The sequence below is a fragment of the Bombus pyrosoma genome, linkage group LG1, assembly GCF_014825855.1.
Source record: "Bombus pyrosoma isolate SC7728 linkage group LG1, ASM1482585v1, whole genome shotgun sequence".
Lineage (NCBI taxonomy): Eukaryota > Metazoa > Arthropoda > Insecta > Hymenoptera > Apidae > Bombus > Bombus pyrosoma.
The window spans coordinates 13,417,554-13,433,189 of record NC_057770.1 but is presented as its reverse complement, the minus strand read 5'-3'; the positions used below and the strand labels follow the sequence as shown (position 1 = coordinate 13,433,189).

Genomic DNA, 15,636 nt, shown 5'->3' with positions numbered 1-15,636 from the left:
TATATGAATGAGAACTTCTATTATATGATCTTTCAATAAAATCGCTAAAGTCTTGTTACATGAATTCTAATTATATAAATTTGTCCCTTGAGAAGCTCAAACAAATGAAATTTCTATCGTACAAGTTAGTCGTCCACTGTTAACAAGAATCATTTAAAATTTTAAATTATCATCAGCATAATCCTTCTCCTCCGGACTTATTGTTTCGAATCCTTCAGCCTGACAGTGGCTTCGCCGATTTCGATACAATCTTCCATTTGTTTCGCGCCAACTGTACCGTCGATAAGCTTGCACGCGAGAAAGCGAAATTTAGAATTTATTCAACAGCGAAACGGTATCAGGGCTTGGCCGTCGACGAAGAATAAAAAGAATGAAAGAGAGAAAAATAAACGAAAGACGGGTATACACATTCGAACACGGTAAAACGCTTACCCGTGCCAGGCATCGTCATGATTAATTCCTGATGAAGCGTGAGACCACTGCCGGCAGACAATCCGGTGCCCAAATTCACTCCCAGCACGCCGTCCAACTTCTCGTGCCTCTTCAGGTCCTGCGCATGAAGATCCTTCGCTCCTGCGAACGCGAAACGCGAAAAAAACGAGCCATTACAGTTTTCTGTTACTCCGCGGCCGCCACCGGCCCCTCGTCGTGCTCACTCCCTTTTCTGCTCTATGTAGTTTAAATTTGTATAGGAGCAGAAGCTGAGTGGCCGATGGGGAGGGGAGCACCGACCACTTAGCACGAAGGTGCGAGAATCGTCACCGGCCTCTGGCTTCTAGGCGAGCAAACACATACATCGGGATCTGCCATCGTACACGGACACGTGTTCGCGCGCGCTGACACTCACAGCTACGTGGTCGTAGGAAATTTCTAGAATGCGTGGGTGGAGAACGACTGAAACACCCGCACAGGGGACACGGTGATTGCGCGGCCATCGCGCGTCGTTGTGCTTTGTCAAACCTGATTACGTAATCAACTAAACTAGTTCCTAACCTCCAAGAGGCTGATCTAGGGATTTTTTCCAGAGTATAAATAAACAATGGTGTAAGCGACGAGCTCGAGGAACAACGGAGAGCAAGTGGAAAAATCGTGTTCGGTACAGCAAGTTGAAATTTAGACGGTGCATAAGGGGTGAGTGTGACGAGAATGACGTACTTAAAAATTGTTCAGCTTTGAGATTATCCCTATCTGCAAAATTAATCGTAAAAGCAAAGTATTTTTCTTTGTTGGAAGTGTGACAATCTTGTTCAAATAGAGCATTATATTATATTATGCAATCTCAAAGAAGATCGTTTTAATTATCTTTCAATAGCAAGCAAATATATCACCGTATATATTTGATATGATATCAGATTCGATATTATGACATCGCCAGTATCAAGATTCTACGACAAGGTTATTCTCATTATTAATATAGTTTGAATAGTTTGTCATTTTCTACTTTAACGTTTCCTACCCTGCTTTTTTTTAGTTATCTTCCAGCAAACCAACGATGTTAAATAGGCAGTGGAACATTAAATTTTAAACATTCATCAGATCTAAGAACGCTATTGGATAACAACGAAAGAATTATTAACTAGAACTAGATTCTCTCCGTTGGAAAGTAGATTTATAGAAATCAAGAATTTATTTCCTGGAATATTATGCTTGCAATAATGTGGGGCACATTATATACAAAATTGATTATAAAATTTTCCTGAATATCCTGTCATTTCTCAAATCACCGTATGGTAAGTCGCCTGCATTAGGATCATCGTCGCAGTTAGTAACATTCCTCTCGATATCACAGATGCTGTTAATTAAGCGTCGGATCGTACATCAAACGTTATTAAGTCACACGCGTTGCACTGGAACGATAATATAGTAACCAAGGAATTTTATTGGTTTCATAAACACGCTGACCGGCCCGGCAGTTTTGCATCGATATTTTATAATCCGGTCAGCTAATAGTGATTCATACGGCGCGTTTGGGCCGGCTTGTATCCAAAATGCTTAATGCGACTGTACAAGCATAATAAACGTTAAATAGTCTGGAATTTGAACTGGCGTTGGAAACATCGCGGCAATAGTTGGAAGATTTCGATCGAACCGCATATTTTCGCGAGAGATCGAACAATCGTCGCGCTTTTTACCAGGTTATGCAAATCTCAGGCGCAAAATCCAATCGTTTTTATCGGACCGATATCTCATGCATCGTGTACGCGTGTTAATGTAATTTGTATATCTGATGAATATTGACTGCAAAATGTTTCACTGACGATAACTGTGAATCGTCCGCCATTACTTTGGAAATTTCTCGCGTTCCATCGTGCACATTATTCGCGATAGAACTATCTCCAAAGTTTTATTTTCTTTCTATTTTTCACTTTGTTTTTCGTTAAGTTATAGGTCATGTAGACGACAAATCACTTTAACATAGAAAGGAAGGAAGAAGAAGTGGGAAGAGGGAAGTGATGAAAAATCCGATAAGATTCGAAAATTAGATTCATGAAAATACACCATGCTCGACGCGTGTGAATTATAAATGATCGAAAAAGTTGGAGCAGTCAACGAATCGAAAGGATCATAAAACAGCGGAAGAAATCTCGAGGTGTGGAGGAGCATGGTTCGGAGAAAGGGCACGATCCTCGGCGACCACCAGCGTGCAGCAACCGTTTACTCAATGGGAACTCCGTATGAATGAACTTTATGACTGTTCTTTATTTTCGTTTTATTTTTATGGATCTTGATGATTTTATTTCGATTTTACTGGTTGAGACCCGGTATTTACGAGCACCGTCGCTCTCGTCCATCCAAAATTCGGTAGGTTCCTTTGATCTCTTCATCGTGGATTTTTGTTTCAGCGAAAAGAGTGGTGAAGAGAGATGAAGAGAGAGAGAGAGAGAGAGAGAGAGAGAGAGAGACAACGACGACGACGGATGAAAAAGGCAGGAGAAAGAGAGAACGCCGATACTGGATTCTTCCATGAATTTTCCAACAATTTTGTGCCGCAGCTGCGAAGCTTGCACTAAAAAAGAGCGCGTTGAATTGAATTGTCACTATGTGATCCGCGCCATGACCCGTGTAATTTAATTCGTCTCGATCAAGATCAATTTGAATCGGCGACAAAAAAAAAAACGTATTTTATATAAAGAATGAAACAGTATGTGTCGCAAAAGTCGCGAACCGTTCGTCCTTTGGTACGCAATATCATAAACGAGAGTTTCGATTCTTTGAAATTTATATGGTATTTAAAACAAAAAATAAAAAGCGGCAAATAAATATTAAATCCATACGGGAGTTAGGAAATTCAATTCGCTTAATTGGTCGAGGCGAGTTTTGATAAAAATTGGCAAACAAGATATGATTAGTGCGAAAGTGCCGCTTGGCGAGGATTAGTGCTGCAACCTTTTGTTTGCTTCGCAACCGTTCGCCTCTCATTAACGCTAAGAATCATTGTTTAATCCTATTCTATCTGTTCGGATTATCGGATTATTTAATCGAATTAAAAGGACGGCACCCTAAGACAACGAAACCACTTGCCTATGGTTATTTTCCATTTATATCAGGTTGTCCGAAAAGCTCCTTTCGTTTTATAAGGAAATAATAGACGCGCAATGTTTTTCGTTTTATAGTAGTTTATTGAATTACGCGCGAACATAGTAATAGAGATATGACGAAATAGATCGTACCTAATTCGATAAAAATAATATAAAACAGGAATTGTTGTTCATCTATTATCATCTTACGAAACAAAAGAAACTTCTCGGACAACCTAATGTACATTTTACTTTTTCTTTTAAGCGTCGTATTTCTTAATTTACTTTCTCATTGACAAATCAGGAAAAGGAAACAATGAGTCTCGATACTGCAACACGTCGTAGCAATGATATTTTGCATGCACTAATGATAGTTTAAAAAGTTGATGATTGACAGTATAATCCTCTTCAACGTTCGATTAATAAATTTATAAATCGCATTACTCGATCCACTAATATTCATTTAGACATGGAAATATTGATATTAATGCGTCGATGTAATGTTTAAACGAGATTAACGCTTTCAATGAAGTTGTTTCATCGTCGTCGCGTTTCCGTGAAAAAAGAATGTCACGATTTAAAAAAAAAAAAAAAAAAAAAAAACAAAAACTAGGCAGGAGAAATATTTTGCGACTCATGTTAAAAATATTGGATATCTTCAGTGGAAGAAATTTGTACGTGTTGATAAATGAATCTAAGACGAAGGAGGTTATACGTGGCGGCAAAAATCGACAGTTAATTGTTCTTTAACCGAACCGACACGTCGTGCTTTTGCTCGGTTTCTACCACCAGTCCCAACTCTAAATCGTTCCTTAACTTCCCGCCTAATGTAATCAGCGTTGAAGTAATTAAGGTCATCAAACTCGAGAAGCGGTTTCCTTGGGCGGGAGAGAAGCGAACAGGCGTCCGCCACGTGTTATCGAATCAAAGTTTTCCTTTTTATCGTTCGACCAACTTTTCCCTTCTGTTTCGCGTGTGTACCGCGACTTTCGACAGGGAAAACCGAGAGTGACTATGGCGTTTGATGCACGCGACGTATAATTTCTGCATGATCGTTGATGGGGATGAATGGGAATGGCGATTGTATTTCGTCGATCTTTCGGATTTTCTGCAAAAATTTTTTACAAAATCTGAGAGCTTTATATAAAAATACAAACGTTGACTGATGTTCGAACCATTAGAAATGGAATAGAATATGCAGAAATTTTTCATCCCGATCCCAGATTTTTTACGTCATACGACGTATCTGGCAGGAACGAAAAGATTTGATAACATATTCGAATGGCGCCGAGCGAAGTGTTTTGCATAACTCGCATCTATTTTCTTACTAATTATTACTACGATTACTAAAATAAATTAATTTCAGTAGGAAATATTTCTTGTAAGGAGGCATGTTGACCAATTATTGACGAAGATTATAAGATATAGATTGCTAAAATATTCAGATTATATCTTCTTAATTGACATTGGATATTTCGCATATACGTAGCTATAGAGGAACGCGCACCGTCGGACAGAGCTTTCTCAGAGCGTAGCTTGACGTTCCACAATAAAAATAAACAATCCAATGAATATATTATTGTTCATGAATTTTATGAATATTTTATATTATAACGCGGATAGTTAAGGTAACGAATAAAATATAATTCGCAAGTATAATTGCTTAAATGTGTCAGCGATTGTACGTTTCGGGACGCTCGGTATCAGAAGCGTGGAATTGCTTATTTTTTTAACAGATTTTTAGTGGTTAGTATTATATGAATCGTTCTTTCATAATTAACAACCCTTTAAACGTAAATGGCGGTATTATTTTTGACATTTCCATGTTTTCGGCTAATGTTACTTTTTAAACGTTAATAGAAGGAGATTTTTATGCAAGGAAAATAATCGAGAGTTATAAAGTCTTAATTTCAATCTTTTAAGTTCAAATATGTTTTATGCGAAAAGAATAATGTTTTAGAATATCGTTTTTAACCTACTTAGATATTACAATTTTTCCCAATTCTTCGATAAATGGAATTCAGTCGAGCAATTCTTTTCCACGGATAAGTTATCGAATACAACGAAACTAATGCAATTAAGAATCAAAGTTTCCAAAGCCGTTCGTTGCTCGCCGTCGTTACTTTCAAAACCACTCGACGTTTCGGTACGACAAAAATATTCTGCTTCGACGCTTTTAGAGTACACGTTTAAAGGACAGAAAAGAAAAAGTAATTTTCTCACCTGTCACCACAGATCGTCGTCCTGGCAAATAGAATATTTAATAACCGAGAAGGACGTGTACACGTGAAGCAATTGAAAATCTTTGATCCTCCACGTTTCATGGCAAGGACCAGGACAAAATATCATCCTAAGCTCGATTACACATAACTCGAGCAATTAAACACACGAGTCGAGCAATGTCATACCCTTTCTTAGGAATAAAAAAAAGCGAAAGATGGCCAAACCAATCTCAACCCTTGCACAGCACAAAGGACGTTATTCCCCACTTTTCACAATGAAACCACAAAACAACGAAACGAGAAAGTGATTTCAGCGGACCCTCAGACATCTCTACTTAGCGTTATCCTTCAACTAAGCATCCTGGAAATTTGTGGAACTTCACAGAATCGATTTCGAAAGCTATTGTACGTGTAATCGCGCGAAAGAAAGTTCGCCGCGTAAAAGTTGCTCGAAAAATACTCCAAGAGCGACAGCACACGGGACTCGTCGAGGAATAAAGAAACTGTTTGATCGCGCCTCTCTGTCATTACTTACCGGGAATACCGTGTACCGAACCGCCGGCGGAGATGTTGTTGAGCATGCCGCTCCCAGGGAGTGCAACTCCCGACACAGATAGGACGGGGTTACAGAAAATCCGCGTGTCACCGCGAGCCACCCTCGAAAGTTCCGTGCTACGAAACAGTATGTACAACCAAAGGATATTGCGAATATTTCTCGTGGATAGAACGCGACAGGATGCGGTATACACGACGAGACGTGTTCGTGAAACGGCCCGTGCCCCAGCAAGGCAAACAGCGGACTGCCTAGCTGCCATATCCGAGCTCCCCCACCGCCGAGGATAGCCGTGGATGTCCCTCTCTCTGTCGCGCGAAACACCCTTTTGCGGGCCTCTTCCTCTCGCCCGTTGCACGCGCCAGATCGTTCTCACTCCTGTACCCGGCTTGTGGGCGTGATATTAAATCGCTGCCGTGCTTCAGACTCGCCGCCGCCGCCAGGAACGTACTTAGTCGAAAGGAGAACCTGCAAACGATACATACACCTGAATGAAACAGCGTTTCGAACTTGGCAAATGTTTGACGATGATGTGAGAAGTTTGGCGATTTAAAGTAATTAAGAATGCCACGTTCTCGGATGTGAAACTGGGGTCTTGGCAGGAAAGATGGCTTGCTGGAGGAAAACAACTGACGATTGGTTGCGCGAACGATAGTACTTGGCGTTTATGATCAAGATTGGAAGGTACTTTCGATACTTTCCGTCTATTGGACGTTTAATCTGTAACATCGTTGATTAGGCTTGTCGAAGAGGCTAAAAGTTGTGAAAACAGGGGTCTACATCGAGGGTTCATGGAGACGGGCGAAGGATCGGTGAAGCGGTCCAATGAGATCGGCGTACTTCCGGTAGCGCTTTATGGGAAACGTTACGCGACTGGAGAACCGATAGAGACAGATTGGCAGGACAGAAAGCGCGGAAGAAGAATATATAAGAAAAGATAGAGCGATATCAAACGACGACGAGGAAGAAGAAGAAGAAGAAGAAGAAGAAGAAGAAGAAGAAGAAGGCGTAGGAAAAAAAGAAGAGTGTATACGCGAACGAACGAAGTCTCGCGGATGAAGAGGGGGATGCAGGAAAAGAGTAAAAATGGAGAAAAAAAAGAAAAAGGACGGAAGGAAATCGAGAAGCGGTAGTGGCAGAGTTTTGCTCACGGACTACGGTGGTTGGCGGGGCTGTCCATATCCGAGGTAAACTCTATCCAGGTTACCGTAGTCTAGCTGTCTCTGTTTTGCGGTAGGCGGTAACCGCCACGGACGCAGCTCCAATGAGCGAGTAGCCCGCCCTCTGGATGCCCCACTAGCTTACCCTCTGCTGGAGATTTATTGAAATTTTATTTTTATGGCCGGTAAGCACGGCGTCCGGTGGATGCAGGGGGTTGCAGGGTGCGCGTCGGGGCCAGACGGAACGAAGGAGAGAGGAGGATTCCTTCTCGTTTCCTCCAACTTTTTTTCCACGTTTCCTCTATCCTCGTTTCGCCACCAACGACAGCCACCGTGTATTTTATCCCTTTCCCTCTTTCGCGTTTTTTCCCCTCTTTGGCCTGGCTGTACGCTGCCGCGTAGCCCGGCCACTTTATTCACTACGTCCTTTTAATTCAATAGCTACCCTTTTTATAAGGTAGCGGCCGCCGAGCGAAGACGGAAGTCGGCCGCGTCGCTTCCAACGTCAACCACGGGACAATATGCCAGCGATCGCTTCGCTTGCATACCCATCGACGCAACCTTGTTCTTGAACTTTTCTTGGCCTTAAATATGCGAACAGTCGACCAAACTTTGGAATTGTCTATTGCATCCGTTTATCGCGATTCAATGGAGATTCAATGTTTAGTTTGCCGTAATGCTTGGAAGATGGCGATTACCATCGACGAGGATTGAATCTCGAACACTTGAGATCATGGGGACTTTAGAAAGATTTCATATTATTGAGAGGGGTTGTTACGCGCAACGGCGTAGGCAGAAATGGTTATAAGCGCGTTAAAAGCAAGTAGATTGAGACCCTGGTACGTTCATGCTAGACTATTGTAGTCTGGCGTTACAACGTCGTCGTGTGTTTAACTTATTGATTAGCATCCTCACGCATCTTCCTGGTATGGCGTGACATGATGCTACACGATCTACATACGTATTCTTGTGGATGAATTACCATTGTTATCTCTGGGATTACAGTAGCAAGTAAGTTGCCTGTTAGGTCCAGCAGATCTTTTTTTTTTTTTTGTGCCACGATACTTTGCTTCTTGGATTCTACGTGATAACAAATGATAGCATTGTACGAATGTTACGGAAATCAATGTATAATTATCGTGACAAATGTTCGGGATAAAGTACGTTAGGCGCAACTACTGATTAGGTGCAAGCTGAAATAAAAAGGATTTGCGGATGCAAATTAAAATTATTTTATTCTTCGTTACGAATGCTTCGCTTCTTTATCTTATAAATGTTATTACAAATATTCAATTGCATCGTTTATGTAGCATGAAAAATGGTAGAGGAAAAAGAAACATTGAAACGCTTTATTTCCCGAACGTCGAAGCGAAAATTCATACTTGTCCAGCGGCGTGCGTCACCGGGAACGGTTATTTCAGTGTAGAAATAAGTTCGTAATAAACGTTGAAATACTACGCGCCGACAAATAACCGAAATTCGTTTTTGTCAGAATAACGATGCAGTTAATCGTTGTTGCTTTGTCGACGATCGCACGCGCAACTTACCATCGATGCGCGCTGGAATTTAAAAAAAAAAAGGAAGAAAGACGGTTACTGTGGAAAAAACAATTAAACGCGATAAAAAATTTCGAAGACAAATTACGATCTCTCGAAGAAGAAGGAAATTTTGCAGAAATGCCACGCGCAGATACCAAGAAGCCATATTGCTTCCGGAAGGGGCGGATGTCAAAGAAATTTAATAAACACGGCAGAAACGCTTCATCGTTCGACTATTCGGCATTCTTGCATTAATATGAAGATAATTTACAGCGTAGAGTTAATATCCGAGACGTACTGCTTTCGAAGTGGCTCGTCGACAGGCCGAACCACACAGGCAGAAATTAGACATTGAAATTAATCTGTTCGTCTGATTTTTTAAATTCGCGAGGGTAACGCGCGAGCGTACACCTTAATTCTGCGAGATCTTTGGGGGAAAAAAAAAAGAAAAGAAAAAGAAAAAGAAAGACATTCGTGTTAACACATGGGAATACATGGATAATGGTATTAAAGATTAATTAACGTCGGTGGTGCATAGTATTCGATCACTAGTCGAGCGAGAACGGCGAGAAATGTTGGAGCGCCGTGCGGCGATGTGCGTGGTCGAACAAACGCTGACTGTCCATGGAAAATGGTGTAACCAGTGGTTCGCTTGGCTCCTACGCTTCCAAAAATACGCTGGAATTCTCCGGTTTAATGAAACAGACATAACCAGAGAATGCACGGCGGGATTCGTGCGCGCACCACAGGAATTCTTCGGCTACAACGCAATTGTATATTTCAAATATCCGCCGTTTGCAGTTTTTATTCTCGGCCACCAGCTACATTAACTTTCCGCGACTAGTTGATTATCGGTTAATTATTGTTACAATTGTGTTCCGGCAGCTCGATTACCTAGGTTCGATGCACCTTTAGAGGGAAAATACGAAATATAAATTGTCAGAAGGAGAATGTTATAATAGCCGAACGATCGTTTAATCAAGATTGCCGTCCTTCCAGAGAATTCGTCGAACGTATTTCGAACGACCGGCAAGAATAAAAAATTTCGAGTAGCTCGGATCGATTGAATCAGACGTATTTTTAACTTCGAGGCTAACGTTCAAATCGGAGTATCTATATTTTTGTTTAATTTTCTCATTGCCTTCTCCTCCCTCGTTTTGTTTCTTTAAACGATAGAAGAGACGAGAATTGCAACGATGGCAACACGCGAAACACTTGGGCGGCGGAAACACGCAGAGGAGGCATATGTGCCTGTAGGCGATCGATTTTAAACAGGCGAGACGAGCAGCGGCAAATTGACAATGTGTCGAATGCAGACTACCGATGCCCCTGGCTAAAACTACCCTTCCGTATTGCGAGATCGAGGTTCGTTTTAGGTGTAACACATCACGCGTTTTCCGAAAAGACTCCGTGTCGTGAATTCTTTATCTTTTTCCCGACGTAGGATTTCTTTTAACGTTACTTCGACACAACAACGGAAATTTTACCCCCTAAATTATTCACTAAAGTAGTGACTAATTTCGTAACCAATTTCATAGACCACTCATATTTATTCCGAGGCATTTTCTCGAGTATCGAGTCCAGATTGCCTATCGAGGAAACAGACGCTCGAACAAGCGAACCAGAATACTCGATCAATTCCATAGATATCATTTCCAAGCGATTCTTTGAAGTCGAACCACCACTGACAACGAACCGGCGCATGAAATGAAAATTGAAGGGAAAAGGGGACAGTAGCGTTCTGCGGACAGATTCGTTTGGACAAACGAAATCTCTGTCCTCTGTCTAGTTAATTTTTCCGTCGTAGAACTCGTGCAGTTTCATCCTCCAAATATTCGACGAAGCAGAAGGCGAATGCTCAGGCTCACCCACCTGGGCCCACACGCCTGTGGAAGTAATACCACTTTCGCGACGCACCGTGCGCCCCGCCTGTTCCAATTGGAACAACGTGCACGGGCAACAGGCGACACACAGGTAGACAGGAATTTCTGATATTACATACCAGAAGCCGGTATGCCCCCATAACAATCCCGAGGGAGTGTACGAGGTTCTCCACATACGCCAGACATATTCCACGTCTAGCACGCCTCCCCGACTCTCGTCACTGTCTGTCTCCTGCTCGCTACAAATAGGCAACTGTTCCGCGTCTATCTCGCTCTCTTTCTCTCCCTTTCCGCCTCTCTCTGAGACTCGTTCTTGTCATCCTCGTTCGTGTTTCCCTTCTACCCTGTTCGATTTCAATCCTCCATAATCGCTTGGCGAACTCGTCACGTCTTTAACGACGGAGAAGCCACTCCAATAAAAGACCTCTTCTCGACCTTTCGAGGCAAGGAGAAAGTTCCTATCGAAGTCGGAAGGAGCGTTACACTTACCCGAAAGATCTCTAAACGAACGTAAGTTGGATTCGGTGGACGATCAACTCGCTTACGAGTCGTTTTAAAATATTAGCATCGCGCCCGTTATGGGACTTCTGTATAACCAGCAATGTCTACAACGTCGAACGCTTTAAACGCGATTACCGTAACCGGTTCCTCGATGAACAGGGTATAATTAGTTTAAGTAATTCCGTTTTATTAAAAGAAGTATGGTCGAACGGTACATGGAAAAGTAAAACGAATATGCCTATCGGTCGCCAATCTTCGTCTTGATTCGTTTGATTCGTTTGATTCGTTTGATTCGTTGACCGAAGAATTTCTAAATTAGAAATTTTAACGAATAGTTTTGATCTTCGTGAATGTAACGTACGACACGCTTTACCTCGAAAGCATAGGGAATCCTGAAATAAAGAAATTATTATGTTCAAAAAATTGGCATTCGAGTTGCTTCGTCTCTTATAACTAACGAGTTAACGTTTAAACGCGTTGAATTGAACATTTCGGTAAACAGTATACGTGTATAGAACGCAACACGGGGCAGTTTTAATTGCATGAAAACGCGAGCACCAGGTGACTGGCCAGAAACGTTAAAAATTAGATTTGAGATCCAAACACCTGAAAACGGCTGGTTTCTTTGCAAGTTTGAGAGACGGTCGGAGCCTAATCGTGATTTGTCAATGGAGTGTTTTAAACGCACGACATCTGCTCACTTATCACGAAAATGGGCTGCATGTTGAGATAGGTCGTTCCACAAGGATTTAGTGCCTTCGTTAAGCCGTAAGCTTCATTCAATTTTCTCCAATTTGTGGCAATTTGTGCTTACAGCACCCACATGCTCTCGTGCCCCCACTCTTTAACACCGAGCCTCGGACGAGAGTGTGAACGTGCGCGCGCGTGTGCATACACACACACACACATACACACACACACACACACATACATTCACACGCGAACACATGCAAACACGGATGTACACGTACACAGTTGCAGAGAAATGGTCCTCCAGCGAAATTCATTCTATGCGTGCACTTCTCCAGTTGGAACACTTGAAAACTCTTTCCAATGCCGGTTTTCCGAAATGCCTGGCCGCCTATACACGATTACAGTTGATCGCTGAAAGCTTTCGCCCGATAGATTTTCATGAAACCGATGCCCGATTATATTACCACCACGTGCAACTTGAAAGACTACTTGTTACGCGCTTCTCGTCGCGCTCTCTTTTTCTCCCGACCGGATATTCGTTGAATTTTCCTGCGTTTCGATACCATCTCTCTCTCTCATTATTATTTGCAATAACTGCGATCTTTCGTTCATCCTGTTTCTGTATTGAATTTTCCGTTTTTTCTTCTTCTTTTTTTTTTTTTTTTTTTTTTTCGATTGGAGAATATGGACGAATCGTACTGCAGCGATATCGTCCATTCAGGATTATAACTGGCGTCATAAAATATCGAAAAACAGATTCTGGGTCAGTCAAAGTCGATATGTCAATTTACCATCTACCCACTGCCTTCTTGATAGTTTCCAACGGTGCAAATTAATTCATAGCTCTCTTTGAAAGAAAAACGTATAGTGCTCACCTACTATCATAAAATTATGAAAGTAGAGCACATTTACAGCTGATCTTTAATTCATTGCTAGACACCGAGTGATTGTAACCAAATCTACGCCACTCGGCATATTTCAAATGCATACGCGTTTCGATTATAAAATTAATAATTGTTAAGCCATACTGCAACTTGAAGCACAATTCTTCTACCGTAAAACCTATAAAAAAAGAAAAAGAAACATCTACACTTGTATCTTCCAGTTGTCTTCAATTTCAATCGAACTGAAACGATTTCAATAGCACCGAGCGAATGAAATTACGCAACAGAAATGTAGGCAGCACCAGAGAAGCACAGCGGAGATGCACGCAATTACCGCGGAGCGAAACACGTCGAAGTGCAAATTTTGATTTTGCTGGCTGGTTTTCGCTCTTTCGATTCGAAACTCCGGGCCACCCCACTAACGAAATCAACGCGTAGCGAACGCGGCCCAGTCCGAGCACGGTTTATCGAATGAACTTTTTAATAAATCGTCTAGCTGGCGTCCGTGTGGACTTTGCAGGGTCGTACCAGGCCGCGAGGCGGATTCTGGCGAACGACGAGAGCGCGCGATTCCGAATAGCTACACGCGTGCTTAAACCTTTGTTGCAGAGAGAAGTACGGACTCTCTCTCAAGTACCATTGCGAAATTATTACATTCTAGTGGGGTAGATATTAGCTCCGCGCGTATGCTTTCATTAGACGTTACCTTCGAGCGTTTCAATTTAACGCGGAAACCACCCCTCAGTCTCGTTCACAGGTCTATAATATCCGACCAGGCACTTGCCGACTCTCTAGCGTGCTTCATTTGGACGTCGATCGAGTTCCAGCCATATCTCACATTCCAGTTACGGCTACCAACGAGTTTCCGAACGGCGATGCCACGTTTCTGCAAATATTTTGCCACTCGACGCGGCCGGCTTTTGCTTAATTGCCGAATCTGCCGGTGCACGCCGTTTACGCGAGGTCGCTTTTCACCGCGATCGACGGTTCGCAGTTGCTTTCGACCGAGCGAGCGTCTTCCCGATCATCACCAGCCAGTCCACGGAATCGGCTTTCCATTCTCCGATTCACCGCGCATTCGTTTGAGTTTGCACGTTTGATCTCGAATCGCGCCGGGTTTGTGAATTTTGCATAGATTTAATTGAGTGGTCGGATCTCGTTGATCCAGTGGATTGTTGTTTTAAGGGAAAAATGATGAATTGACCGAATAAACGATTTTGTTTATACACACGCGTATCACACCGTAGCAAAGTTGTCGAATATTATAGATTTTCATTAAGAAGATTTTTGCTGCGTTTTTGCCAGACCGGTTTACAACGTTCATCCTCTGATACGCGCGAAACTTTCGAGTATCATAAATTTACGTTTGGAAAGTTTTTATTCGGAAGAGGATTTAAGGTTGATTAAGGTCTGGTATATAAATTGATTCGATTAGCGGAAGTATTTTATGATGCACGCATTTGTTAAAAATCTATATGCTGGTATTTTATTCCGGGTGAAAATGAAGCAAGGACGTATAAAGGGATTTTAATCGAGACTTTCGAAATTAATTGTCCCAAGTTTCTAAACTTTCGTCTATAACTTTCTATCTTTCTGTCTTTTTTCCCCCCTTCTGATATTAATTGGTAGCTAAGAATGTTATTGAAAACGTGCCAGCAGCTTGATTATTTCAGCCTCGTAATTGTATTCGCTGGTGGCCTTCAGCTGCGAGCATTTTTGCGAACGAGAACTCTGCCTGCTTAATCCACCCCTGAGAATCGTTCGACGGAAACTTGTGGTCGGGCCTCTTCTTGTGTATGTCCAAAGTTTAATTAGTTTTTAGAATGTATTGAGCGACGGAGGGACAGGTTAAGTTCGGTGCAAGTTCTAGTGGCGGGACAATTTTACCGGGAAGTTTTTCAATTTTCTCAACTCACCGACTATTCCCGGAAAGGATCGGGGACGTCTCGACGCTTCTCTCGTTATCCCAGATTTGTTTATCGTTATCTGAAAGAATCCGAGCAGATGGCTGAAACTTTCTAAGAAATGTTCCATTTTCCGATCGACATCGATATTCGTTGATAACATTAATCGACACCCTCGCCAACCTTTCGATTAATTAAATTTGACGCGCAATATACTTTGTACGTTTTACAATAATTATAATTGTCAAGTAACGATTTTTTTCTTTTTTTTTTTTTTTTTTGACTCTGCTGCAATGCTGATTGAGATCTGAAAACGATATGCAAAGTCCTTAATATTTCTCTACGATTTCTATATTCTGGGGAAAAAAATAAGAGACGAAAGGGAAAGAGCAGTAGGTAGAAACCAGGCACGGGATACACAGAAAGAAAGTTTTGTTTAATAATTGGAAAGTTGAGGGTAGAGTAGAGATGATGGGACAACATCTGCCGAAGAATTTTCTTCGTTGAGACATAAAATAATAATTCTAAAGAGTTTTGGATAGTTTGTTCCAAGGATAGGGAATAGTTTTAACTTGAGAATTTTCATTGGTTCGGATAAAAATACGCGAAACTCGATTACGGTACAGCCTCTTTAGATTTGTCTCCCGCCTCTCTCGGTTTTTCTTTATCTCAATTTCATCTTCCGTTTCCCTCGTCCTCGGCCTGAGTTGGTTCCATCTTTCTTTCTCTCTCTCTCTCTTTGTCTAACTGAGCCAAGACTTCGTTAATGGAAATTGATTA

At 41.9% G+C, this 15,636-nt stretch overlaps 1 protein-coding gene and 1 long non-coding RNA gene across 2 annotated transcripts in view; one reads left to right on the top strand and one right to left on the bottom strand.

Moving 5' to 3' along the window:
• Positions 1–6,513, bottom strand: part of LOC122574611 (homeobox protein orthopedia-like) — a 28,658-nt gene extending 22,145 nt beyond the window's left edge. Inside the window, exons 1-2 of the mRNA XM_043742406.1 lie at positions 6,276–6,513; positions 433–573 (exon numbers count right to left, since the gene is read on the bottom strand). Coding sequence (XP_043598341.1) covers positions 433–573; positions 6,276–6,321 — 187 coding nt within the window. The 5' untranslated portion in view covers positions 6,322–6,513. The remainder of the gene's footprint in view (positions 1–432; positions 574–6,275) is intronic.
• Positions 1,479–5,202, top strand: LOC122574659. Its single transcript, XR_006319127.1, has 3 exons — positions 1,479–1,730; positions 2,389–2,673; positions 2,844–5,202. It is a non-coding gene; the product is annotated as an uncharacterized LOC122574659 (long non-coding RNA).
• Positions 6,514–15,636: the final 9,123 nt, after the last annotated feature.